The sequence below is a fragment of the Papio anubis genome, chromosome 5 (genome assembly GCF_008728515.1).
Source record: "Papio anubis isolate 15944 chromosome 5, Panubis1.0, whole genome shotgun sequence".
NCBI lineage: Eukaryota > Metazoa > Chordata > Mammalia > Primates > Cercopithecidae > Papio > Papio anubis.
The window spans coordinates 151,725,418-151,752,252 of NC_044980.1; the positions used below are offsets into that span (position 1 = coordinate 151,725,418).

At 39.0% G+C, this 26,835-nt stretch overlaps 1 protein-coding gene across 18 annotated transcripts in view; it reads right to left on the bottom strand.

Annotated features, from left to right (window-relative positions):
• EBF1 (EBF transcription factor 1) overlaps positions 1 to 26,835 on the bottom strand; it is a 404,709-nt gene that overhangs the window by 362,810 nt on the left and 15,064 nt on the right. For all 18 annotated transcript variants that reach the window (XR_648665.4, XR_002522962.2, XM_009209495.4 and 15 more), the window contains exons 5-6: positions 26,422 to 26,495; positions 15,122 to 15,190 (exon numbers count right to left, since the gene is read on the bottom strand). Coding sequence is in view for 16 of the 18 variants with exons in the window: in XM_009209495.4 (XP_009207759.1) it covers positions 15,122 to 15,190; positions 26,422 to 26,495 (143 nt within the window). In the remaining 2 variants the exon portion in view is untranslated. The remainder of the gene's footprint in view (positions 1 to 15,121; positions 15,191 to 26,421; positions 26,496 to 26,835) is intronic.

Below are 26,835 nucleotides of genomic sequence, written 5' to 3' on the forward strand. Positions count from 1 at the left end.
AAATGTTTTGTTAATGAATAAAGATCCCATATTTCATTCCTGAAAGCTCTCACTTTGCTTTAGGACCATCAGCAGAAGCACAGAGCTAGCTTAATAAGCTGTAGGATGTGAAAAAGTCACTGATAGGTCCAGGGACGTTCTCAGCTGAAGGGGACCCTGGGGAAGTGTCCAATCCACCCCCAGCCCTACCTTGCAACCAGACAAATGAAGCTGTCTGCTAGAGAATCTGGAGATTCCCTTTCACATTTCCACAATGACAAAGTTGTGTATGGGAGTCCCCAGGAATCATTTATAACTGAAAGAAAAGGAAAAGCCACCTTCAAACTCCAGTTTTAATAAATCTGAGATCTTTCTGGAAACCCAAAGCAACTGCCTCATTTGGTTTTCCCACAGAATATGAACAACAGATCAGACGAATCCAACCTAGTGGAAGAAGGGTCTATAGAGTTTGGGCTAATTTCTTAGTAATATTCAGCTGCAGCCACTTTCCTTCTGTTTAATTTCCACGTATCTGAGTGCTTGAATTCGTAATTCATACCCTTGTTTTGAATTCCCACTACCAATGGATTCCGTAAGGCCATTCATGTCAAACACCCTCCAAACAGTTCCAAGAAAAGGATTGAGTTAGAATTCTTTTCCCAACAGTCAGAGGGGCTATGGACCTGGTTTATATGAGTAGCATGTTCTCATAACCCCCAAATCCTTGACAGACATTCCAGGGACATGGCCACTTCTGCCATGTAGCCACCATTTCAATCAGGCCTCCTCAAACAACTTACTCCTAATTTCTACAATATGTAGGTGGCAACTGTAGCCCAACGGGTGTCCGTAGATACAAACCAAAGCTTGCTAAAACCATGTCTGGAAAGCTGACAAATTTCCAGGCAATCTACCCTGAGCAGCAGACAGAAATAAAAGAGCTGGTAAGAAGAGAAACAGACATATAATATAACAGAGTTTCCTGAAATTCATTATACCAAACTTTCAGGATAGATCAAGGAATCGGACCTAATTCTGCCCTGATTATTTGGGGTATGTCATTATCAATGTCGCAGAAACATTTTTAAGCCACTGTCTATCAACAATTTGATGAAAGAAAAAAAAAAAACCTAACATTTCACGAGTAATGTTGAGTGCACAGTGATTTGAAAGAATCACTATTAGTAAACTAAACAGCACTCTAAATAAAGAAAATGACTGCTGTTAAGACATACTGTCTGAGAATTCTCAGGAAGAACACCACAATGCTAACTCTGCTGTATATAAGAAATTATTCAAGTATGCATTTGAGTAATTCTGCATTTTAATTTAACCCTTTGAAACATTAATCAAACCATGGCTAATTATAGGAATTAAGGAATTAAACGATGGAATCTTCTAAAAGATATTATTTAAAAGGCAGTTTATACAATTACTTGTATAGATGTTTGCTTTAAAGAGGAAAACAGTTCTACTGTAATGAAAAGGGTCTTAGAAAATTAAATTAACAAGGGGGGACCAGGCTGATATGAAACTAAATTAGCATCAAATGCAAATTACAGGGTACTTAATGGTAGAAACAGGTGCAGAGAAGAACCCTAAATGAGATAAATGAATAAAACATCCCTCTCCACAAATGTGGAAGCTGACACAAAGTCAATGATATGAATAATTCAGCAGCCTCCACACTGCTGTTGAGGTCAGCCTGCCTTGACCTTTGAAACAGGAAGTAAAATTCAGTTCAAATTTGAGTGACTAGAAATATAACAGTTATTTGTTTTTTATATTAAAAAACCTACAGAAATTTTTAAAAAATACAAATACAGGCAATATACAATAGAATTACAGTTTGAAGTAAAGAGACATTATATAATCAAAGTAGTTGGTAAACAAACAAAATAATTAGATAAGATTTTACCCAAACCATATTTCAATATGGAAATCCTAAAAATAAAGATAATTAAAAACATATATACCAGTGCTCAGCTTATTAATGAAACTCCCTGTAAGAATAAATTTTTAAATCGTTATCCTTTCTTCAAAGTACTTTTTTGTGTTGCTGTCAATGTAAAAAAAAAGCATGTCATAATTTTTAAAGCCACATATTCTTATTAGTAATGCAAAATAATTTCTCATATTTGTAAGATAAAATTTGGTTAAACTAGATTTTTTTAAATCTGTGTAAAGTTGCTATTTTTTAATCCTTCAATTCCTGATTGAATAAACATTGCATCCTCCAAAACTATTCACCTTAGAAAAATGCAACCTAGGTTCTAAAAACAAACCATTCTCATAACTGATTATCTACTGTGGTTTTATGTGTCTTTTATCCTTTTTTTTTCTTTTTTGCATGCTTCAAAAGTATTTTGTACAGTCAAATAGTGAAAGTACTCTCCTCATCTCAAATTGAATTTGGTGCTGTTAGAGATTAACAGGGTATGACAACAAACCAATTTCTACAAGCTTAGAAAGACAGCAAAATATATATGGTATATCACCCTCGTTCTTATTTTACAGGATGGCATAAAAGATGTTTGATAATAGCAGTTATCTCTGCCCTCCAATTGGTTCTATTAAGCGGACCTACAGCTTCGCTATCTACCTTTCATCTATCTACTGTGCTTGTCAGATAAAAGATTATGTTGAAAGATGAGCTTAATTTTATTTTCTAGATTTAGAGAGGGTTAAAGCTACACACACACACACACACACACATACACACACACACACACCCCTCAGCCATCTATGAGAGAGCGGTGGTAAACTAGGTCTATGATTATAATTACTGTAGGAAGAAGTTTGAGAAATGTTCTTTCCAAACCAGAGTGTTTAGTTGAGGCAAAATGAAAGATGCAGAGTGTGCTGGGTTTTTCTTAATTGTTATTATTATTATCATATCTGCTAAACCACTCCTCACTCGACATTTAATACAGGGTGATAGACCAAACACTGCTGATTTGGGGTTTGCCATAATGACTGACCTGAGCAAAAGCTTTGTGTACAAAGTGGCTCCCCATTAAATAAGGGCTCTGTGGAACCAGCTGGTTCTCATTTTGAAACAACCGGTTTCTCTATCCCCAAGTGCTAAAGAAAATAATCCCTGCAATCTATGACTGCACACTTTCACAGAGGCAGCAACGAGAATTTGATTGTGGAGATAATTAAAGTCATTCCTGGAACTTCCAAGAAAAAAAAAAAAAAGGTGGAACGAGGTGGGGTAGAAAGAAAGAATAGTCAATGATAGTGTTTAAAATTAAACTATGACAAATCATTTTGAGAGGAGAGGAGGGAGGAGGAGCCTCCGCCCTTTATGGAATTCAGTTGAAACAGCTCTGTTTTCTTCTCTGCTCGGCTGCTCCAGAGGGAGGTCCGAGATGCGATTAGTCAGGGCCACAGCCCCTAGTGTCCGGCTCGGAAGCCGAAGAATCGAAACATGGCTCAAGAAGCTACTTATCACTGATGACACATCACAATGAGAATTTTTTTTTTTTAAGTTTCAATCTTAAATAAAATAGCCACAGAGGAATCTAACTGGACTCTTCAACCACCATTCTTTCCTAGCTGATCTGAAAGGCTGAGGTTAGTTTAATATAATATTAAGAAAAAAAAAAGAGTGTATCAGACATTCAGAGACACTCATCTTTCAATCTGGAGGAGAGCCTATTCCTTTATTATTTTTTGAATGCTACATTGTTCTACAATAAGAATCCATGCTCAAATAGCCTGAATGACATTCAGCTGAACCTACGTTACCTGCCTGCCTACATTATTTCATAAGCTTTTGGAAAAAACTAAACTAAAATACGTGTAATCTGTCTGTCTGCGCTATCTGCCTTTAACAGGAAGAAGAGATGGGCTCAATGAGGACGACTCACGGCCTCTCAATTAACCTGATTAGTTCAGCACATTGCTCTCATGAATGACACCTTATCTTTAAATAAGGGAGAACTTCCTTCCTCGAGTAGACACAGGAGCCCCCTAAAGCCACAAAGATGCAGTCTATCAAATGTGAGGGCCTCTGCTTCTCCTCCCTCTTCCCAGCTCACAGGTCAGAGACACCGGCAGGCCAGGCGCCTGATTGGATTTTGTGTCCTAAGGACAGAAGGCAAGCTCCCATCTGCCCAGGTGGCCTTGGAGAAGGCTGGGGAAAGGGATGCCCTGTGGGCAACTTCAAGCCCCTTCTTTCAGAGTCAACCAGGCACATGATGGGATTGGGGGTGGGGGACAGGAAGATTGGGGAGGGGGGAGGGAGAGAAAGAGAATTAATTAACCCTTCAATCTCCAGAGTACCATGTCAATGCTATACCTGCCTGAAAGAAAAACTGGTGAATTCTGAAGTCTTCTAATAGTATATAAAACAAAGGCACTGCTTGCACATAGGTCCTTCTGACACTGATTTCGCATTTGACATAATAGAGGATGGCTGAATTTTTGCCCTGCAAAAAATCGAGCCTTCCCCCAAACTCTCTGAAACATGCTGGTTTGCAAAGGATGCCACATATATGTGTTTTTAAAAAATGAAAAATTCCCATTATCATGTGTAATACACATAGTTCATAAAATATATTCTTGAAAATATGCTTTGTGAGAATGTCAACAGCAGAGATTTTCACTTGTGTGCTCCATGATTTACTTGATCAATTAAACAGTTAGGCAATGAGGAGATTTGCATGGTAATCGTGTGAAGATTAACATTTTTAAGTGTAACAAATTTAATATTTTATCTTACATTTTCTGTTCCTCATCATTCTTTAATGGCAGTGCCATTTCACTTTATTGTGTAGTTATAACAAGCCTGTCTTTAGACAGAGAGATGAGACCACCAGATTCAACAACTGCATTTCTAGTTCCTGTCATTCTTTCCTTTCACAGAACAAACCCTAAGCATCTAGTACGCAGGAGGGAGGCACTGTGCTGAGCATAGTCACTGCCCTCTTAGCTTACAACCTGCCCTCCAAAGAGCTCGTCTACCTGCCTGTGCTCAGCAATACCACAAACAGCTAAAATTAGAATTCCATAGTTGGAAAGGGTCTTAGAGATCTCTTCCTTCAGTCTTAACCAATGTGTAGACTGCCTCAGAAGAGCACAATAAAGCCATGGAGTTTGCCCAAGTTCGATACCTCTGGGTATGAGCTAAAAGGCGACTTTAACCCGGGGATATTTCTCTTCTACATCATGATCCCAGTCTAAAATGGCATTCTTCTATTTTTAAAACATATATATCAATATATTATTTGTTTATACTTGCTATTACTAGTCCAACTATTTTGGGGGAACTAGGGGCAGAGATCAACCCTGAGACACTGAGAAAGCTCCATGAAGCCAGGAACTATGTTTATCTTTTTCACTGTTATACCCCCAACCCTGAAAACAGTGCATGACATATAATAGAGACTTAACAAATATTTGTGGAAACAAAACAATGAGTGAGTCTTCATCTAAGGAGATTTAGCTACCATGATTAACTTCAGTAAGGTAATTGTGCTCAAAAGAAAGTCCCATGGCAACAATCACATTAAGAATGAAAATCCACATGGAATATATGACGCTCAAATTGCAAGAGCTACCTGATTTTAAGCACCTGATATGTGCCAAGCCCAGTGCTAGGTGTTTTAATCCTCACAACGCTTCAAAATAGAAGTGAATTTTCCCATTTTGAAGATGAGAAAACTAATTCCCCTGAGGCTCAGCTACTAATAAGTAGCTGTGGAGAAACTGGATCCCTTAGCCAGTGCACTCCAAAATCTATGCCTTTGCCATCATACTGTGCCTCCTCCCAGATTTCTCTATGGATTACTGATGTTTTTCTCAAGGAAATACACAATCAAATTAAATGAGGACATAAGAACTCAAACATTGCTCCAGCAATGAGTACAATAAACAGTGTCATATATGTATATATATGTGTGTGTATATATGTATGTGTATGTGTGGGTGTGTGGGTGTGTGCGCGCGCGCGCGCATGTATAAAATCCTGAAAGTTAATTGTGACATCAACTAAGAAAGCTGGCTTGGTAAATAGGTTTAGAGTAATAAATGAAAAGGAGCTGTGAATAGCAAGAAAAATGAAATAAAAGAGACATTATGAAATACTGAAAACAGTGTTTTTACCTGAGCAATTGAGAAAAGGGAAAAAAATCAGTCTGGGAGATAGGAGATGTGGAGTTTCTAATCACTTGTTTTGTCACCAATAAAGTGGATAGTTCCTTAGGCTGTGTGCCTCAGTTTATAGATCTGTCAAATGGAGTCAATTTGTGCAGAGAATTTTCTGAGATGGTATACCCTGAAGTGCTCTAAAATGCTGGGAGTGCCATTTAGATGTAAGCTACTATTAAACTCACAGTGATCAGGGGTTTTGCTTGCTTTGTTCTAAAGTGCTTATAGACCAGGATTCAGATGCTGGTCTTTATGAGCCAGATCAGGGCACTCTCATTTCTACAGCTACAGAAAGAACAACTCAGTTTCTAAAACCATATTCTGAGACATATCCCATACATCTGACATTAGAATCTGGCTTTAGGAAAACAACAAGACTGTGTAGAGAAACATGGGTTTTCAACACTGTTGGTAACAGCTTCAAAGACAACCAGGTGAACTCTTAACCAACTTTCTTTTCTAAAGAACTTTTTAAAAAATGAAAAAGAGACTGCTCTCTTTTCATGGTTTTTTTTTTTTTTTTTTGGTCTCTGTAGTGTGTGTGTGTGTGTGTGTGTGTGTGTGTGTGTGTGGTATGTAGCCAAACCTGATGCGGGTCCATAGTTCTTCAAACTAACTTTCCATCCTGTGAGGGGACTTCAGCCAATAGTACACTCAAGACTATTAAAAGTGATATTTTCAGATATTACTAATAGATCAGAATACTTATGAATGAGAAGCACATTAAAAACAGGTGGGGAAAATCTCAGTAGCTTACCTCTAGAAAACAATAAATAATTGCCAGCAGCATGACTGTCTGATATTCAGGTGGAGTAAAAAAGAGCTTTAGTCAAATCATGGTTGCTTCAGAAAGGTGGAGGAGGGAACAACCTTTTGACCATTAGAAAAGTTACCCAGCTGGGCTCCTGATTCCTCGGCATGCACCAGCAGAGTCTAAGTCGCGTGCACCACCCGGCACAGGCGGAGAATTCACAGCACTGGCAGGGAGCAGCACCACGTGAAAAAGCAGCAGCTGATGTCTTGAAACAAAATATCCTATCATTTTACTTTGATAATTTTCAATTCATCAATTAAAAAAGAAAAGAGAAAAAGTTATTTCAGCCTTGAAGACGTCATGTCCTGAGCCCCAGTGTTCACACCCTACAGAAGGGCTCTTCCTACCCACACATGGTATCAATATTTAGTCAATTGAGCAGCAAATGAGCAAAAAAGTTCTTGAGGGATTCTTGATATTGATTAAAAGGGCATTAAAAAAAAAAACACCACAACCTTTACATGAACCAAAATTTGAGAATGTTGCCAAAGCCCCATAAAATATGTATAATAGTGACAGTGTCCAGATTAAAAATGTACATGGGCAACTTGATTACTATTTTCTGTTTTTTTTCCCTGCCCTGGCTCTGAAAGTGTTAAAGAAAACAATAAAAGAACAAGTGAGTGTACAGGGTAGGATTTACTGGCATTTACTTTTAATCTATGGCCCTTCACTCTGTAGCTTATCGGGCCTCTGTCAGTCCTTTTTCCCCCTTTATATTTCACGAGGAGCCCCCCATGCTGCTACTGAGAGACAGAGCCCAAGTGTCTATGAGCTTTTTGTCAGGTAAAAAGAGAAGAAAAAGGAAAGGAACAAGAGGAAAAGCAAAGCTAAGAGGCATCTATTAGATGTCACTAGGCTTTTGTATTCATGTCAATGATTCAGGATTAGAGTATTTGAAATAATCTTATTGAGAGGAATCAAAAGGCCCACCGAGTGAGAGGCTGCTCTGTAGCATATGGCAAAGGCACGAACAATATCTTATTAAAGATGTGTTGGCTAACACCATTACTTTATATTATATTACAAAACTATTGTGCCTTAAACAGTTAGCAGGATGGTATAGTTACCGAGTGCCATTTTGGAGGTTATTGTGTAGGATCGAGCTATATAATTTGCCAGCTTGTCTAGTTCAGTCATTACAAGTAGGGTTTAGGGCATGTTTGCAACAGGAACGAAGCACTTCACTTTCAAAAATAGAAATTCCCAAAGCACATAGAAGACCACTCTGTTCCCACTGAAAGTAGAGTACACCTTTCATAGATGGAACAGGCCAATGGCCTGTTCTTCTCCAGAATCAGTTTAATTAAGTTTGCATCATTTAACATAAATGACACCCCCTGCCCCACCCATGAAAATGTAACAAAGATTTTTTTTTTTTTTTTTGCATGACTCCCCTCCCTTTTAGGAATACATGCACACACACACACATACACAGTCAGCTTCACACTTTAGCAGGATTAGGACAATTAAAATTCTATTATAATGAGTACTGTAACATTAAAACCTTCATCTGCTTCTGGACAAAGACTTGTAACTGGAGAAATAGTTTGTAAGGGAGATTTTTCTTCATCTACCCACACCTTTAAAGGCAGGGAGCAATGAAAGACAAACCTGTACTGTTCACCATATTTCATTGATTGCAATAGGGGTATTGAGGTCACTTTTATATTGTCCTGGACAGTATGTAGTTACACGGTTTGTAAAGAGAGGAATGGGATGGGGGGCTGTGAGAAGGAGGAATTAGTGGTCTATTTCAGATAACATCTCATGCAAATTAAAGTGACCAAAATATCATCTCTTTATGCAGGAACCTCTAAATGGAGTTTTTAAAATCTGGTCAATTTTTATTAGAGAGTTAACCGGGCACTGGCAGTAGAAGGAAATGAGGAAATGAGGGGAATTTATCAATGGAGAGTTACACGGAGAGAGTTTTTTCCCCCATTCTAAGCAGCTTATTTTAGGAAAGTAAAAGCATGTTTAATATAGTGATATATTCTCATCGCAAAATGATTGTGCATAGTTGCTAATGGGACACACAGGGGACTTTGAACTGCTTTTCTGTATTTATCAAGAACTGTTACAAAAGCAAAGTTATGATGACGTGGGATTAAAAACCTACACCACGGGCTGACACCCGGGCCATGCTACACATACACGCTACTGATTCTCTGAAGCTCCGTTAAATACATTTCTTGGAAGTTGCTGCCATTATTTCCTTTACAGGAAAACCACTGTTGTTCATTATACAGTGTCTGCAATAGTGTTATACCATGTAAAAGTACTTTGCATTATGATACATTGTCAGCATATTTGAAATGCATTTTAATGTATCCTGGTTGTGTATTTGGGAATAGCTGATAGTGAATGGAATATAGACTGCTATTAGCTTATTGTATTAGTTATTTTCTTATCACAGTAGCAAACTGCACACAAATGTATGGGGCTCATCTCATATTCAGAACGGTATTATCTGATATGTGATAAAATTTAGAATGATACTCATTCACATAAGTCTCATCGCTAATAATCACATGTGAATTCCCACTGAGAAGACAAATGTTTAAACACACTAGGGTTAATAAACAGTCTTAAATTCATGCTTAGTGTCAATGCTGGCTTTTCACTTTTGAAACAATGCAAACCTCTCAAACCAACCAAAAACACAATAATTATCCTGCCTAGGGCAATTTTAGAGAGTGAATTCCTCCTCCTTTTATTTTAACCAAGCAGTCAAGGTTACAAAATCAGGTGGTACAAAAGGTTTATCAGAACGCTAAGAAACGCATTTACACCTCTGGTTCTTCATGCCCCAGACAGCCATTTGCGTATAGTGCAGAATGATTACGCATTGATGGTGGTTGGTCCTTCTGAAAACTGGATGGAGACCAAAATGATAAGAGTTGAAAGGGCATTGAAATGAAATCATGAAACTGACTAAAACCCTCATTTGCAACTTTAATACAAGTATATATTTATGTTCTTGTTAATTGAGGACTTGATGTGGATGACAAAAAATAAATAAATATTGGAATTTACCTCTGATTATAAAAGACAGAAGAAAGTCATTGATTGTTGAAAGACCCAGATGCCTCTACAATCCTTGGCAAATATATACCACGCCCGACCCAATGGTAAAAAGTATGTGGGTGGATGGGTGGATGGATGGATGGATGGATGGATGGATAGTTAGATAGATAGATCTCTTCTAATTCTAAAGTTTTTATATTGTTTTCCTATTATACATATGGGCATATATGTTATATAAATACATTGGGGTCAATTTAATGAAGAAAATTAGCTTGTTGATAAGACAACACTGCACTTTTCTGAAAAGTCTTACCACAGAATTTATACCTCTTAGAAAAAGAATGAATCTTCAATAAACTTGTTTATCCAAGCAACCCTAACATGGTTAAGCTTTTCTGTTCATGTGATGTACATCATATAAAATCAACAGGCAAACGGGCATTCTAATATTTTCATTACTGAACATTCTATTTCAGATAATCATAAAACAAACCCAATTAGTGTTACCTAAATGGAAGTGATCTAGATGTGGAAGATCTTTAGACAAATCTGGAAAAAACAAATATAGGCATTTTTTTCCTTTATAGGAGACCTTTAGATAAGTGTGACCTGAAGTAATTCCAAACAGACTGGGTTTTTCATTTTACAAAATTTGTGTATTTTTTTATGTCACATGTCAAGGCCTAAATCCCATAGCTCTACATATAGATATAGGAATTCTTAAAAATGGGGGGAAAAGGCATGGTAATTCTGTTAACATTACAATAAACAAACTCAAAATTCCTAGAGGTACATAAGTTGACAGGCTTTTAACATCCACATTTTAATTATCGGTTTTGAGGAACCCAAAACTTGTAGGTTACTGGAGCTACATTATATCCTTTAAAAACTAGGTCTAAGTTCACACCAATAGGAGAACACAATTTGAGATGGAATTTCATCCTTTAGTATTTCTATCTACTTAAAAAAAAAATCCACTTGTTACCAGTTAAGGATTCATTGCACAAGGAATGACGGTCACGTTGTCACCCTTACTTAATGGTTCATTTCAACAATTGCATTAATTCAAAATTGAAACAAACACACAAACATCAAGCTGCCCCGGATCCCACCCCACTGCAAATAAGCAACAGAAATCTAGCCAAAAACTTCAGGAGTCTGTGTGAAAAGAAGCCTCTAGCATACTTTGGAGAAAGAAATGTTTTTATAAGACTATCTGTATTCATCCATGTCATCGCTCAAAGATAGTTTAGGAAAATAAAGAGTTTTGGGAAGCAAATCAAGAATGAATGGTCATCCTAACTAGATATGGAATAACAGTCTGTATACTTAATATATTCAGTTTCAACATTTATTTAAAAGTTTCCATATAGAAAGTGAAAGATTTTTTAATAGATGCAGAAAAACTGGGTTCCCAATTCAGACTACCCTATGTGACTTTTGTCATTATCATCTTTTCTGATTCTTACAAAGTAAACCTAATTAAGAACCTCCCTCATTAGTCTTCCAGAAAAATTAGCACAACTTATGCTAATTACTCCTGCAAAATTTAATAAACTCGTTGAAATGGGAATAGTCTAATGAGGTTTTATTTATTGAACTAAGATAACTCCAAGTAAAAAGGTTAGGACACAAGGATATCCAATGTGGTAATAAAACTCCTATTTATTCAATTTCTAAACATGAAGTTTATTGCAAACCTTTTAAATTGAAATACTAGTTACTCTGTGAATATGTTAAATCAATCTCCACCTTAATTCAATAACTAGAAGTCATTTTTTTCTTTTTACTTTAACAATAATTACCACACATAGCCCTTTACCTCAAAAATAATGAAATCTGCTGTTATTAGTTCCTGGTCATTTGCTATTGAACATAACACATTTGACTTTTCCCATGTCTACGCAGCTCAAATATCTGGATCACTGAGTGCAGGCTGGGTATGTGCTTCTTAATCAAGCTATTTGGCATCACACAGAAATGTAACCTGGCATTCAACTCCAGATGTGCACTTCCTACATTTACAGCATTTTTTCTATAAACTTTTTTGAAGTGACTTGACAAATTGTCATGATTGTAGAAAGAATTGGGGTCATATTTTTCTTAGTCTGTGCATGCCATAAGGATGAAGTATAATAGAAGCCCCTTTTCTAAATCACCGTTTGCAACTGCTGATTTTGTTAATTCTACTTTTTTGATAGGATATGCCAGGCTGATGTCCCAAAGTCACTGGTAGCAAATAATACAGCCAAAATTTAACACAGAAATAGCTTGCCCTGCACGATTGTACTATGACCAGAAAGCCTCTTCTCTCTACCCTATAAATAGTTTTCCTGAATAACCACTGCTAAAAGTCTTTTGACTGATAAAAATAGCAGTGTTCTCCCAAATTCCGAAGGACAAGCAAAGAGAGCTAAAAATTATTGGTGCTCAAAAGTTAACTGCGTGTTAAAACTATGCTAAATCCTAATGCAAAGATTGCCTGTACTCTCAGCTCTGTAATTACATATAGTATGCATCTGTTGAAAACAGTTTCTATTGCTACTGAAGGCAGGCCTCAAAGCCTATTTTTACAAAATATTCAGAGATTCGCATCCATAAATCTGAAAGCAAATCAAACCCTAAGCACGTAACACAGATATTATGCAATCAACAATATAGAATCAAATTGGAAACTATGAAATTCAAACACAGTTGCCATCATTTTTTCCCCTTTGCAGCAATATTATGGAATTGAAAAACCTTTTCTATTTTGCCCTTTCTTGCATAAGTTCTTTTCTTGTTGTTATTCTCTTCTCTCATTGTTAAAAATGGAAGTTTCACGTATCAGCACAGACAGGACTGGAGCTTTTAAAACCTTTGGCAGCCTGAAGGACAAATAAATTCTGAAAACTCAGATGCAAATAAAAATAGCTAAATGGGGTTTTGCATATCAACTGGCATCATTGCATGAAAAGATAGTTCATCAGAGACAATGGCAACAGCCAGCGAATAAACATATGCTGTGGGGCTTGTGCACATACACTGAGTTTCAGCTGTTTTTAAAGTACTTCTATCTGAAGAGACCAAGATTGGATACACACTGTTTTCTACTTTGTCAAACCAAAAGGGAAAAAAAATGAAAAGGATAAATGTCATGAGTAATATCTCCGAAGCCACCAACAGCATAAAGTGCATACTTATTTTGCCTAAATTGTTTGAACTACCCCAGCCAAGAAAAGGTTTTAAGTACCCTTCTGGGACAGATGCAAGGCGGCAACAATAGAAGCCACACTAATGCAATCCAGGTAACACAATCCTGTTTCAAAAACAGGGGCCAGGCTAATTACAGTGCTGCTGAGTCAAGTTTCTTATGCCATCGCAACCCACAGGAACAGGTCAAAATCAAATGTTATTCAAACCACAGTCATATCAACCTTCTATATCAGAGTCACAGCTTCAAACCAAATGAAGAACTTAAAAGCTTAACCCATTCACAAGCAAAAAAAAAAAAAAGTGTTTTCATTGAGGGTGGCAAGGTAAGGTTCTTGTCATCATCTAAACCAAAAGGAACTGCATGGCAGAACAAAATGTTTATAGTTTCAAAGTTTTGGGGGACTATTTGGGCTGATCCTTTGATCAGTACACTTTCTTTTCAACAGAGGAGTAAGAAAAATGCTTAAAATAACAAATGATATTTTGGAGAGGTAAATTTAAATAAAACAAACCAGCATAAAGGTTAAATTCACTTGTGACCTTATTCATTTGGAGATTTATGTTCAATCGCAGAAAAAGCAATTATATGAACAGTATATCTGCTTTTGTAGATAAACATGTTATCCTAATTCTATAGGTAGCACACACATCACCGTATGTCAAACCTTCTCATCTTTTAACTTTGAATCAAATATACTAATACTTTTATATGGAGCAAAAATATATATATATATATATTAGTGAATATTAGTGAGGAATATTTAGTTAAAATATCTGATTGAAATGTAACCTTTATAAAGCTACTTGGCAATCAATTGGGTTCAAGCCTGAAGACTCACATAATCCAAAATCGACAATCAATCTTTTGGCATAAATTATGATGAAGCAAAGTAAACATCTTGTTTTTTGTCGTTGTTGTTAACTGAAAAATGATAAAATGAGTCCAAAAAAGATAGAAAAAAAGATTTTTTTTTCTTTTGTTGTTGTTGTTGTCAAAAATCAATATTGCTGAAATCCAAAAAGGAATTTTTGTTCAACCGTTGATCTCCTCAATGAGGGATCGGTCAGTCTTATTGGCAAGACTCTTTTTCCAGCTAGTACAAGATGCTAGCTCTTTTCCTAGCTGACAATTGACAGTATCTATAAACCTTTCAGGCCATTTAACTCTCAATGAGTAATGCTATGTAACAAATGGTTTATCATACATGTTTCCATACAAAGAATTTCAATAATTAAAATGTAAAATGAATATTTGGAATGCGACTTTGCATAATGCGTGCACACTGACTTGAAATTGCACCGAACAACTAAAACAGATTTATTGTTCTACAGTGATTTACTTGGTCATGTCAGATTAGTAATATGGATCTGTTTAAAAACACAATAATTAAGACAAGCAGGATAAATTAATCAACTTACAATATAGTCTCATACTGCAATCAAACCCAGCAAATAACAGTAGAAAATCTTGGTTCACAGATCTCTTTAAACTGCTTTTATGCATAAATAAAACCTTAAAATGTAGATGGATTACGTCCAACAGAACTACTGTAGCTAAAAGTGATAATGATTCAAACATTTTTCAAATAAAAGTTAAATATTTATAAGCACCCAACCACATTTCATAAATCACAAACTATTATTATTTTATTTCTGAAGCTTCCTGGCACAGCATGAGGATTGAGCCACAGAAAGTCAGGAAAGAAAAAATATATTCCTTTAGGAGCATGAATCAGGCAAAAACCGGAGCAATCCAAGGAACAGGCCTCTAAAAGAACATTCCATATGGCTTTCCCAGGAATCAAAATCGCTCAGTGCAGCATAAGTCAAGACCAACAGGCAAATTTCGGCCACATGCATTCCTAACCCTCGCCCATGAGCAACACAAGGGCAGGTGTTTCATTATAATGAGGAATAAGAATCCAGTGAAAGAAGAGTGGTCCCTACCTGTCAATTATCACTGGATCTGAGGGAGTCTCATTTCGGTTGCCACAGCTTTTCTTGTCACAACAGCGGCTATGGAGCAAAAGCGAAAGGATTTAGTACAACCATTACAATGTAAAATCATCATTTAGGCAGACAGAAGGCTCAAATTGCTGGGTTGCAAATGCTAGAATTACCACAAAGCCATACCTGGCAATCAACGGATCCCTGGGACAGAAAATTCTATTTGGGTCACCTATGGGTTAATGGCCAGGCTTAACCTCTCCCTGCTCAGAGAAGGAGGTGGGGGAGAGGGGCTCTCCCAGAGCCAAGATTGAGAGCCCCAAGATGGGGTCTCCCCATCACTGCCCGCGGTGCTGGCAGAGTTCACTGTGAAGTGCACTATTATTACCTCTACCCAATGAGAATATTCGAGGTTGTGGGTGGCTCAAACGTTCTTCCCTCAAGATCACACTAATTGTGTGGAACGCATCAATAATGAAGTATGAGTGATTTCTCCCCCTCCAGTCATTTTGTATTAAATGGATTCCTTTTTCTTCTCTTTTCTTCTTTATGGGCGGCATTTCCTTCAACCACAGCCTTTCCAAAAATCCTACAGCTAGAACTGTTTGCTTTTGAACCATTTTCATGAGAATAAAGGTAAAATACAATAATTAAGACAAGGAAGAGGTAAGATAAAAGAAAGTGGAGATTCACATTCCTCTGGCTATAAAAGCCTGCTCTGGCCCCCACTTCAGTTTTCTGGGGGCATTATGGACATTGGAAGTAAAGATTAGCACAGCTCTGTGAGAGGATGCTCTTTATATTAGAGAAGAAACAGCCTATAGGCTCAAAAAGTACCCACTACTAAAATCTCCCCCGCCAGGTGTGGCTGCCAGTTTTTTAAAAACTGAGATGCCTTCTAAAGGGTGCACATTTTATGTTTTTGAAAAGTACAGCGATCAACAGAAAACAATCCATCTGAAACTTGTTTGCAAATAAAAACAAGATCTGCACCAGGGGCACACTTAAAAAAGCAGCGAAGTAGATGGGGAGGGAGGTCCTCCAAAAGTTGTATTTCACCAGGCACCACAAGCAAATATGCACTTCTTGCTCTTACACACACACGCGTACACACAAAGAGATACACGCATACATGCACACTTGCAACTTAGTGAATCATACAGCCTACATTTAGAGGGCCGTTGGAGAGAATCAAATATTGAACTTCATCTTCAGGACCCAGAAATATACCCCTACGTAGGGAGTCCTTCACCAAAATTGGAAGGTCTCTTTTCTTGCCATAACTATGTTTCTGAGAAGAGAATTAGTTTCCACTCTTAGGTGTCTTCTGTTTTTCTTTCATATATTCAGAGAGTAAGAGTAAGAACTGTATCTCCTTTGACAAAGCCTCAGCTAAAACCACTCTGTCTACCTTATAGCCTTTCACCTTCTGACTCAGAGGGAACTATTTCCTCCAGGCCTGAGTTCTGCTATATACTGCTACTTTTGGGATGGAAAACCCAAAGTATCTCGATATCTAAGAGACAGATAAAGTAACAAGTAGCTGAAGCAGTGGAAAATACGAGCAGTTGAAATGCATACCAGAAAATACATAAAAATGTAACTCCTCCATCCCTGAACTCTGATCCCCTATACCTACATATCATGGGCTTCTCAGAATAGTATAGCGGTTAAGAACACTGGTTCTGAAATCTGACAGAGATGCCTATGTCAACTTGAGCAAGGTAATTCACCTCACAAGATCTCAGTTTCCTCATCTGTAAAATGGAGCGATTTCAGGACCCGTCTCTAAATGCCAGGGAACAGGCTTGAGGCAATAAGGGTGTAAAGACTTGGCTTCATGACTGGCCTCACTAAAGCCACAATGAAGCATCATTATCACCCCCTGAACCTACCTCCTTCAGTCCCCTCCTCCTTCAAGTCCAAGCAAATCTGCCCTGTGCTCTGCAGAAGCAGCAGGTCTCCAAAAGCAGCCCATCAACAGAGCCCACATCTCCTTTACCCATGGAGGAAAACTGTCAGGTGAGAAAACCTACTTCTCCTTCATTTTCCTTTTCAAAACACCAAGTAGGCAATGCAAGCTGCCCACAGACCTGCTGGGAGAAACGTCCTCCAGGAACTCCTCCAACCTGCTTGCTGATACCCATGCACAAGGGTCTGTTTTTCAAGCCTATCTGATTTTCTCCTTCCCCACTACACCATCTCCATCCAAGTCCTTGGACTCTGCAGTGGCTGCCTACTTTTCTGTCTCCACTCTGACCGCCTGCAAGAGCCAGAGTGAGCTTTTCCAAATGTCAGTGGTACTGTGCCACCTCACCGCCTGAGACCTTTTAATGGCTTTCCACTGCACTTAGAACAAATCCATGACATGACATGATACCAGACTACCTCCCAACCTCCTGCCCCCTTCCTCCAACTTGCCAAACTCCTACCTCACTGGCCCATTTCAATCCCTCTCAGTTGTGCCCTGTTCAATCTGACCTCAGGCCCAGACCCTGGCCGACTCTTGCCTGGCGGGCCTCTCCTCCAACCTTTCCCTAGTTAGCCAACCTTTTCTCACCCTCAGAGCTCAGCCTATAGCTCTTTCCCCAGAGAGGTTTGGCCTGACACCCCACCTTTAGTCCAAATTAGGTTTTTTCTGTTTTTTTTTTTCTTCTAAAAAGCACTTAACACAATGCAAATTATATTTTTACATATATGTTATTGTCTTTCTCCCTCTTCCTATTCTTCTCTTCCTTTAACTCATAGACTTCGCAGAGGAAGAAACTATCAATTTTATTTACCTAATGAGCGGCATAAGGCCCGGGGTAGAACAGAAAAGCTCAAATATTAATTGGTTGAATAAATTAATAATTTTATGAATGAATGTTATATATTGGGGGGCAAACACAATCCAGAAGAATAAAAGGGTGACAGATAAATCCAAACTGACCTTCTGGGCAGGCATTGTTGATGGAAGGAAGGTGCACCCCACCCCACCCCATAGAACAAACCACCTCCCCCAAGCATGCCACACTAGGCCTGAGATTTTTGCTTTTGACTTAAGCACGGTCGTCATCTAAAAATAAAAATGCCCCTGAGAGCAGCTCGATGAATTGAAGCATTCCTTTCTAAGGGACCCAGGGAAATAGGCAGATGCAAGGAGCAGAAGTGTAGAAGGAAAGATAGAAATGAAATGGGGAGAATGAAGAAAAGTACAGAAAAAAGAATAAAGGGCTGGAGGTCACTCACCACTTACAAAAAATCTTTATGCCAAGTACGAAAAATAAGCCCAATATGTTTCCTGTTTCTTGGGTCACATCACTGCATCATATAGTCATTATTCCTGAAATGGGCTATTCCAGCTTCTGTTCTGCACCTCAAAATAGTGTCTGCTACAAAATAATGTCTACAATATGATCCTGTTAAATATATATATACACACACACACACATATATATGTGTACATACATACATATGGGTATGTACATATATATATGGATGGGTGTGTACACATACATGTGTATACAGAATTCTATGCAGCATTAAAAAGAATGAAGGTAGGGTTAGAAGCACCAGCACGGAAAGAAATCTACAGTATATTGTGAATTGAGAAAACCAAGTCACAGAATACTATTCAGAGTATAGTCCTATTTCTGGGAGAAAAATGAAAGCATGAAAGAGTGAAAGGGAGAGAGGGAGGGGAAGAGATGGTTTTTACACGTATGGTTCACTCCCTCACTTCATTCAAGTCTCTGCCTAATGTCATGACTTTAGAAATGCCTTCCCTGCTGGGCATGGTGGCTTACACCTATAATCCCAGCACTTTGGGAGGCTGAGGTAGGTAGATCACCTGAGGTCAGAAGTTCGAGACCAGCCTGGCCAACATGGCGAAACCCCGTCTCTACTAAAAATACGAAAAAAAAAAAAAATTAGCTGGGTGTGGTGGTGAGCACCTGTGATCCCAGCTACTCCGGAGACTGAGGCGGGAGAATCAGTTGAACCTGGGAGATGAAGGTTGCAGTGTGCCAAGATCGCACCACTGCACACCAGCCTGGGCAACAAGGGCGAAACTCCATCTCAAAACAAAAAAAAAAGAAAGAAAGAAATGCCTTCCCTGACTGCCCTAGAGCACTCTAGCTCCTTATCTGCTTCACTTTTCTTCATAGCACTCACCATGTTGCATTTTATATTCATTTCTCTTTTATTGTCTCTCTCACCTGAATATAAGCCCCACAAAGACAGTCGTAGACCGTTTTGTTCACCCCTGTATCCTTAGCAACTAGAACTAAGCCTGGCACACAGTAGGCCATCAGGAAATATTTCTTAAATGTAGGAACTTCAAAGAGTTAACCTATAAAGAGTGGAACAGGCAGTGGGGAAGAAAGGAAGATATGCATTTAATTTTTATATTTTTGCAGTGTTTTGCTTTTTTTTTTCTTTTTGTACTCCCAGGCTGGAGTGCAGTGGTGTGATCTCAGCTCAGCTCAGGGCAGCCTCGACCTCCTGGGGCTCAAGTGATCCTCCCACCTCGGGCCCTTAAGTAGCTGGGACTACAGGCACATGCCAACATGCCCAGCTAATTTTGTGTATTTTTTTTGTGGAGGCTGAGTCTCACCATGTTGCCCAGGCTGGTCTCAAATTCCTGGGCTCAAGCGATCCACCCAGCTTGGCCTCCCGAAGTGCTGGGATTACAGGCGCAAGCCACCACGCCCAGCCTAGTGTTCTGCTTCATATGGCAATATGCTTTTATATTCAAAATTAAAAATCAACCACAAGTGGTGGAAGGAAAGACTTCTTGTAGACTGAGCTGATATCAAGCCCCCTGTGGCTTCCTAGAGCTGAGCAGAGCGAGGACCTCTCCTTTGTCGCCACGATGCTCTTTCCTGCCCATGTGAGTTCTCCCTTTTCAGGTGGAACTGCCCATAGTTCTTCCTGCTAAGCTCAGAAGGACAAAGAGTGGGCACCGACCTCCACTATACACAGGAGAGGCATTAACCAGGAAGGAAAAGCTGAAAGGAGAATGAATTCACTTATGTTTAAGGCAGACGAGGGCTCATACTGAAACAATTCCGTAGATGAAACAGATGCAAAAGCACTTAACGGAAAAAGTGACAGTGTTAATAAAAGAAATCACAATGATAATTAGGTCCTCATTACTGTGTGACTGATGGACCTTCATCCATTCAAAGCACGATTTTTTAGGCTCCTACTATGCGTGCTGGGCTCTGTATCAGGCACAGACTTGGGATTTGCTCTCCCACGCTGGCATCTTGCAAGGCTTGGATTTTCCTAATTTGCTTTGTCGCTCAGGTAAGATTTTAAAAGCAGGCCACTGTTTACAACCCTTCCGAACCTGCAACCCCAGTGACAGGAGAACAATGTGGCCAGTCTCGGGCATAGGTAGCCAGCAACTGGTGTGGTACATACACTGCGGACTGAAATCAGCAGCCGTTTCCTCAGCAGAATTGTGTGTCTCCCAAACAATTCTGCGCATCCAGAGAAAAGTGAACTTACGAGTCTCTTTCTCACCAGCCTAACACAGGTGGTGTATTTCTGGAGCTTCATAAACTAGAGCAAGAAACACCTAAATATTCCCAGTCATGGGATCGGCAGATCTTCATCTTAGGGACATGGAACTTTTTCCTACGAATAGTGCGTTTCTCAATGGGAGAAAAGCATCATTCCAAACTTGAAACTTTACAGGAAAAAACAAGATGCTTTACATATTTCCCTAAAGTGGCTAGAGACTGAGATCTATGATTTATCTGACTAGTCTGATTAATAGCTATAAAGATGACTTGATTCTAAAGAATCCATGACATAAATAGGCTCTTCTATCCTCTGTCTTCCTCCCATGTCTTAAGGTATGTGATCCATCCTCATCACACTAACTCAAGTACCTGAGCTCGCAGGTCCATCTCATCCTGTCTTACCTGGGACCAGCCCCACCAAGGACTCCTCTTCTGTTTTGCATTTGCCATTCCTCCCTCCCTGATTAATTCTTTCCTTCAGTTTGCAAACATTATCAAGTTTTCCCATTGTATAAAATTTTAAAAGGACGCTCCTTCTTTTCTCTAAGTTAGTTTCTTCACTGCCAACATCCTTCTTATAAGAGTCCCTGTCACTCCTTGCCACTTCAACCACGTAATACAGGCATCCAGGCCCTCAGCACATACTTGAATCTCCTCTTAAAGTTTACCAGTGACCGTCTGGTGCTTTCTCAGCCTTCATGTCCATCTGGATCTCTCTAGCACTTGCTATATGACTCCCCCACTTTGAAACACCCTCCTTTTATCTTTTTTTTTTTTGAGATGGAGTGGATTCTCACTGTGTCACCCAGGATGGAGTGCCGTGGCGCAATTTCTGCTCACTGCAACCTCCACCTCCTGGGTTCAAGTGATTCTCATGCCTCAACCTCCCTGGACCACAGGTTCGCACACCACAACACCCAGCTGATTTTTGTATTTTTTGGTAGAGATGGGGTTTCACCATGTTGGCCAGACTGGTCTTGAACTCGTGGCCTCAAGTGATCTGCCCACCTCGGCCTCCCAAAATGCTGGGATTGCAGACATGAGCCACTGTGCCTGGCCTCCTCCTTTTATTTCTATGTTCCCTATGCTCAAGCTTCTTTTTCTGAATTCTCTAACACACCCTGCCTTCTTGCTAAGCGTGATTATTCCCCCAAGAATATAACCATAACTTCTCTTTCTATTCTCCCTCCCTTGTCAATCCCATCTAAGCCCATAGCTTCAACTCTCACCCTTGGGAAACAACCTCTGAAGTCAGTTATCTTTGACCATAACTTTATTTCCAGATCCAGAACTCAGGACCATCCACCTGCAGGACTCTCCACAGAGAAATTTTGGCTGGATTGCAACAGACAAGCCCAAACACTTCATGTACCCTCTAAAATCCCTCTCCCTATTCCTGCTACCCACCTACAAGTACTTCCTCCCTTCTCTGAATAGACATAGCCCTTTGCCTCAACCTCTCATCACATTCAACCCTTTCTAGAGTGCAGTCTCGTTATCTGCCAACTGATATCATCTCCCAGGCCACACCATAAGCTCCCCTACTGCAGAACCAAGTCTTTTCTGGCTCTCCGTTTTTGAGTGTTTTGCACATAGTAGGTACTAAAAGAATAAATGAAAACATCCTTAACCACCACAACTAGAATGAACAAAGTACATGAATATTTCAGTAGACATTTCACTTTGATTCAAAGTTCTTTTATCCGCATTCACACTGAACAACTGCGCACTGGGTACTTAGACCCACACTGCAAATATTGCTGCTGCTGCTGCTATTCACACAAATACTCCTACTATTAATAATAACAATAGATATTCAGTACTTACTGTGTGTCAAGGCACTGTGATAAGCATTTATGGGGATTATTGCATTTAATCTTAATCACCATCCTATGAGATAAATAATATTATCCCCCATTTCACAAATAGGACAACTGAAGACAGAGGAACACCCAGTAACTTCCTTGCCTTCAAAAAGCAATCAGGCTGGCAAAGGAAGACAGATTGTGGGCAAAAAGTTACGAGTGTGCTGAGTGCTATGAAAGAAAAGCAAAGCAGATAGTAGTCCCCCTTATCTATGGTTTTGCTTTCCACGGTTTCAGTTACCTGTGGTCCCGTACAACATTTGTTTTTGTTTGTGTCGAGATGGGTCTTGTTCTGTCACCCAAGCTGGAGTGCAGTGGTGCAATCATGGCTCACTGCAGCCTGGATTATCCTCCCACCTTAGCCCCCTGAGTAGGTGGGAATACAGGCGCACACCACAACTGGCTAATTTTTCTTTTAGTTTTTATAGAGATGGGGGGTCTCACTATCTTGCCCAGCCAGTCTTGAACTCCTGGGCTCAAATAATCCTCCCATCTTGGCCTCCCAAAAGGCTGGGATTCTGTACGATATTTGGAGAGAGAGACGATATCCACATAGCTTTTCATACAGTTTGTTGTTATAATTGTTCTATTTTATTACTCATTGTTGTTCATCTCATATTATGTCTAATTTATAAATTAAACATGATCATAGGCATGCATGTATAGGAAAAATATAGCGTATGTAAGGTTCGGTACTATCTGCAGTTTCAGGTATCCACTGTGGGTCACGCAACACATCCTTCATGGATAAAAGGGGACCACTGTTTACAGGACAACATAACAATGGGACTTGACTCAGGCTGAGAGCCAGGGATGCTTCCCTGAAGAAGCCATGCGTAAGTGGGAATCTGAAGGATGGAATCAGAATAAGTCAGTAAAAGATAAAGGAAGAAAAGGAAACTCAAGGGAGCCCTGAGAATTCATGGTCCTGTAAGAAACCATACACTGATGAGGGAAAGAGGTCTTCCTCAAACAGAGCTCTGGGAACTAGGTTCACTGACCAAGCATAGTTCCTATTTTCCATCCACATTTAAACACAGGATGTCAGGATGCCCTTTAATCAAATCCCTTTTAGAATCGTGCTTTAGAAAATCACGTGTTGGGCCGTATTATTTTAAGAGCGTAGCCACCAGGTATAGCAAAATGTAATGATGATTGATATGATAGATTTCAGTTTACCAAAAAGGCAGAGACTCTCTCAGAATTTCACAGAAAGGGCTCCATGTCAAGTCAAAGAGGTTTTGTCTCTGAGTGGTAATAACAATTATAATATAATCCAATGGTGGCAAGTCCCTTAGCCAGCCCAGGCAGTGGGGTCACCTTTTAGACAGAACACAATGGATTTTTAAAATTTGCAACCACCTGAGACACAATTCTCTGGTGTTTCTCATTTTTTTCTTTTTTTTTTCCCTTTGCCTGCAACAAAACAGAATCATACCAAGCCTTGTCTTGTCAATCTAAATTCTCTGTGTCTCCTTCACCATAGCCAATATACTATAAATATACAGCTTTCACGACATCAACGCAAAGTTTTATTGTGCCGTTAGCTTTGATAGAAAGCACTGCGGAAAGTTGTTTAGAAATTAAATATCTAAAACAAGCTATTTTAAAATCCAGGGCCCTCACTATTTCATGTCTGCAATGAAGAAATTTCATCTTGGGGAGAGCAAGCTGTCTTTCACACCATATGGCTAATGGTGGTGCATAGCAATTAGCCAGCCTGATTAATGGGGAACAGACTCTAATTTTATGCTTATAATTGAGCCTGCATTTGCACCCCTGGTGCAAATTCAGCACATCCCAACTTCCACTTACAACAGGCAAGAAATCAAGAGAAATAGGATAGTGTGGAAAGTGAGAATTTTTTTCCTAAAGCCCCCTAAAGAGCATCAGATTTGCAATTTAAAAGACTGTTAGCCACACAATAGATGACAGGTTTGTGTAATAGGGTCATGGCGGCCTGGTAAACAAACAGTACCCCTTATACATCTATAGGCAGCCAGGAAAACCCGTAATCTGTAACATTAGCAGGATGACATTTTGAATACGACTTTTCCCTCTTAGCCACGCGGTACAAACATCATCATTTGCCTTCAGTGGCTTGAGGATTTTATTTTTGCTATTTTTATGTTTCTGAGAAATAGAAAGAACATCAGCAGTAAAGCACACCAACCAGCATAATAAAGTACTTTGGACCAATGAATTTTAAAAACAAGAAAAATATAAACTGCATTAATAGAGGGTAGGCCTATGTGTGAAAGGCATAATATATCTTTAAGTGTTTCAAGAATAGAATGATTTCTAGCATAGTCTAAACATGTGCAGATATGAGATGCAAATCTATGATATATAGATGTTATTTGGCCCATTGGTTGAGATCCATCTTCCTGTCTGTTTCCTATTTTGCTAGAATCACATGTAGTACAACATGGAAAATTCATTCTAATGACATGCTAATTGTAAGAAGCCAAAACAGAGATATGGTCAAAAAGATAGTAAGAAGAAAGAGGTCATGTTTTAATGTTTTCCAAAATGAATTTTACTCACAATTCTGAAAGGTGCAACTCAGCTTTATTGTAGAATTGCTATGTACAATATAACATTAATTTTTGCCTAGTAATATAAAGAAATCTATTGCCGCATCTTGGGGGTTCTGCTACTGTTTTAAAATTAGAGACAAATAACCTGTTTTCATAATAATTAACAAGTTTTACAAATCGCTGAAATGAAAACGTGAAACTCCTATATATTTTAGAATAAAATGTTAGAAATATTTTTAAAAGGGAAAAAATGAAAATTGTATAGCCATACACAATTGTAGACATAGAAGAAGTTGGTATTTGGGATTTCACTCAGAAAGCACATTAAATGCTTTTTTCTTTCCACCTGTAGAGTATTAAGGTTGCTTTCCCCCACAAGTCCATGAGCAGCAAATAAAGCCCACCCATGCTGAGGCAGCAGCTGAAGCCCTAAACGGATTGGTCAGTAATAGTCAGCAGCCAGGCCAGCATTGTGCCAGGAAGAGCCTGCATGGTTAACAAAGCAATTAGTAGCCTTTCTCTGATGCACAGTGGCATCTTCATGCTTTATCCAATTATTCAGAATATATTAGGAGCAAAGTGCTGGTGTCATTTTATGCAGAATAAGAACGCAAGTTAAAGGGCTGTTCCCTGGCCTGCTCCCTCACATGTGGAAAGCCTGGCTGAGGCCATGGAAGTTAATTTGATCTACTTGCCTGTTTTCAAATGTAGCTTCAGTCTGATTACAGACAAAAATAAAGACACTCATCTATGGGTCATTTTATACCTTTTAGGGACTCATCTTTGCCATCCCTCTGAAAGCTCACTACCTCTGAGAAGTATTAGCTACATTATCAGAGTTATATATAGGGTAACTAAGAGGTCAGATGCAAGGGAAAAGAAAAAACAAAAACCCACATTCAATTTAAGAAGAAATGATGCCTAAGTGTGGACAGTCATATTTTCAAGTGGGAGAATTAGAAAGGGGAACTATAACTTTCAAGTCTTACCCAAACAGAAGACTCTGCTGACATCAATAGAACTCTTACTCATTTTAGTAGCAACGCAGTTGAGCGCATATATTAACACTAAAAGGGTTATATTGTTTTATTTGATTTTAAGGGAGAAGGGGACAGCAGTGCTTTGTGCCCATTAACAGTGTGATATCAAAATGGAAATGTACGTCTTTCAGGATGAAATCTAATAAATAATTGAGAACTACTGTGATGCCTGACACTTTACTACCGAATACTCACATCTAACAGTTCTTTTTAGATTGTCTATAGAAGCAAGATAAATGTGTACCTCCCCCCAACAAAAAAAAGACCAAAGTTCACCAAGATTTGAAATGCAAATCCATCTTCTCTTTGCTAATTAATGGGAGAGACCAAGATATTTCTTACCTGCACATGATCTCATGTGTGAGCAACACTCGGCACATTTCTGGGTTCTTGTCTTGGCCTTCATACACTATGGCCTAAAAGCAAAAGCACAATTTTAGCTAAGAATGGAAACAAGTAGCAGGAAAAAAAAAAAGATCACAATTGAGTTCTTAACCACTTCACCACTACTGAAGGTCAAATTAGCTTTGAAGAGCCAAAGACATCACTGAGCTGATTGTTTGAAGGTATGTCATTTGGGATTAACCCGAAAGGCATGGAACAAGGTATGTTCCTCTCTGCCCCGTCAACCACCTTGCCATGATGCACATCTTTGGTTCAGAGTGTGAGATGGGCAAGATAGACACAATTCTCCTTCTAATACAGAATACAAATAAATCTCATCCATAAGGAGGGAAAACCCAGAAGGCTTAGCAG